Source organism: Lepidothrix coronata, unplaced genomic scaffold (genome assembly GCF_001604755.1).
Source record: "Lepidothrix coronata isolate B3197 unplaced genomic scaffold, Lepidothrix_coronata-1.0 Scaffold472, whole genome shotgun sequence".
Lineage (NCBI taxonomy): Eukaryota > Metazoa > Chordata > Aves > Passeriformes > Pipridae > Lepidothrix > Lepidothrix coronata.
In genome coordinates, this window is record NW_016690652.1 from 28,704 (window position 1) to 30,508 (window position 1,805).

General features: G+C 68.3%; 1 protein-coding gene across 1 annotated transcript in view; it reads left to right on the plus strand.

Annotated features, from left to right (window-relative positions):
- The window catches only part of LOC108510083 (ETS translocation variant 3-like), an 11,558-nt gene extending 9,791 nt beyond the window's left edge, over positions 1-1,767 (plus strand). Inside the window, exon 4 of the mRNA XM_017839735.1 lies at positions 533-1,767. Within this exon, the coding sequence (XP_017695224.1) occupies positions 533-1,695 (1,163 nt within the window). The 3' untranslated portion in view covers positions 1,696-1,767. The remainder of the gene's footprint in view (positions 1-532) is intronic.
- The last annotated feature ends 38 nt before the right edge of the window (positions 1,768-1,805 follow it).

Sequence of the window (1,805 nt, forward strand, 5' to 3'; positions counted from 1 at the left end):
AGGGCGTTTGGGGTGGAAATTAGGGAATGGTCGTTCATCCAGGGGTGGAAATTGGGGAATGGTCGTTCATCCAGAGGGCGTTTGGGGTGGAAATTAGGGAATGGTTGTTCATCCAGGGGTGGAAATTGGGGAATGGTCGTTCATCCAGAGGTGGAAATTAGGGAATGGTTGTCCATCCAGGGGTGGAAATTAGGGAATGGTCGTTCATGCAGAGGGCCTTTGGGGTGGGAATTAGGGAATGGTCGTTCATCCAGGGGTGGAAATTAGGGAATGGTTGTCCATCCAGGGGTGGAAATTAGGGAATGGTCGTTCATCCAGAGGGCGTTTGGGGTGGAAATTAAGGAATGGTCGTCCATCCAAAGGGTGTTTGGGCACCGGAAGAGGCTCCACACGGTCCCAGGAGCTCCGGGAGTGTTGGGACGACACTCCCAGGGAATTCCTGGGGCCGTGCAGGGCCGGGAGCGGGGCCGGATGATCCCAGCGCGTCCCTGCCGGCCGGGCCGCCCCCTGACTGTGTCATTCCCTACCCCAGGTGTGGTCCCCCAGAGCGCTCCCCCCGTCCCCACGGCCTCGTCCCGCTTCCACTTCCCTCCGCTGGACGCCCACTCCCCCACCGAGGATTCCCAGCCTGGGGGCCGCTTCCCCGGCGGTTCCCTCGGCCCGGGATCCACCCCGGAGGCTCTGGCGGGCGACGGCGGCGGCGGCGACAGGAAGCCGGAGCTGCCGGAGCTGCTGGAAGATTCCTCCTCGGATTGGCGCCGGGGGGGCGTGGATCTGCTGGCCCCCCACGGCGGGCCCGGCGGCGGCGGGAGCGTCGCCCACCCCAAGCGCAAGCCCGACATCGTCCTGCCGCTGTTCCCCCGGCCCGGGATGTTCCCGGACCCCCACAGCCCCTTCGCCGTGTCGCCGCTGCCGGGCCGCGGGGGGGTCCTCAACGTGCCCATCTCGCCGGCGCTGTCGCTGACGCCCACCCTGTTCTCCTACAGCCCCTCGCCGGGGCTCAGCCCCTTCACCGGCAGCAGCTGCTTCTCCTTCAACCCCGAGGAGATGAAACACTACCTGCATTCCCAGGCCTGCTCCGTGTTCAACTACCACCTGAGCCCGCGGACTTTCCCCCGCTACCCGCTGGTGGTGCCGCCGCTGCAGTGCCAGGTGCCCCTGGAGGAGCAGCCCCAGTTCCCCATCAAGCTCCAGCCGCCTCCCGCCGGCCGGAAAAACAGGGAGAGGCTGGAAAGCGCCGAGGAAGCGGCTCAGCTCAGGGTGAAGGTGGAGCCCGCCGGGGACAGGGAGCCCGAGGAGGCCAAGGGCAAGGACGGGGCAGAGAGGAGGGAAGAAGGTTCCGGAGCAGAGGAAGGCAAGGGGGGGCCGGTGTTCGCCCGCCCGGCCGCCCCGTCCTGGCTCCCGGCGCCCGCCCAGCCCGGCTCGTCCTCCTCGGAAGAGCCCCCGCCGGAGCAGCAGCAGCAGCACCCAGGGGAGAGCGGCGTGGAGAAACCCCCCCGGGATCCCTGCGGAGAGGCGGGAGCTCAGGAGAAGAGGGAGGACGCCCTGATGCCCCCCAAGCTGCGCCTGAAGCGCCGCTGGAACGGGGACAGGCAGGCGGAGCCGCCCGAGGAGAACGGCGGCAGCGGCCTCTGGAACGGCCCCAACGCCGCCGCCGCCGTCCCCAAGGCCGTGGCCACCGCCTCCGACACCTAATCCCGGGGGCCGGGAGAGCATCCAGGGATTTATGTAGCAGAGGTTGCAGAGCGCGGGGAGGGGAGCGGGGAGGGGGTGGGACACGGGGAGGTGGGGGGGGTTAGAGCCTG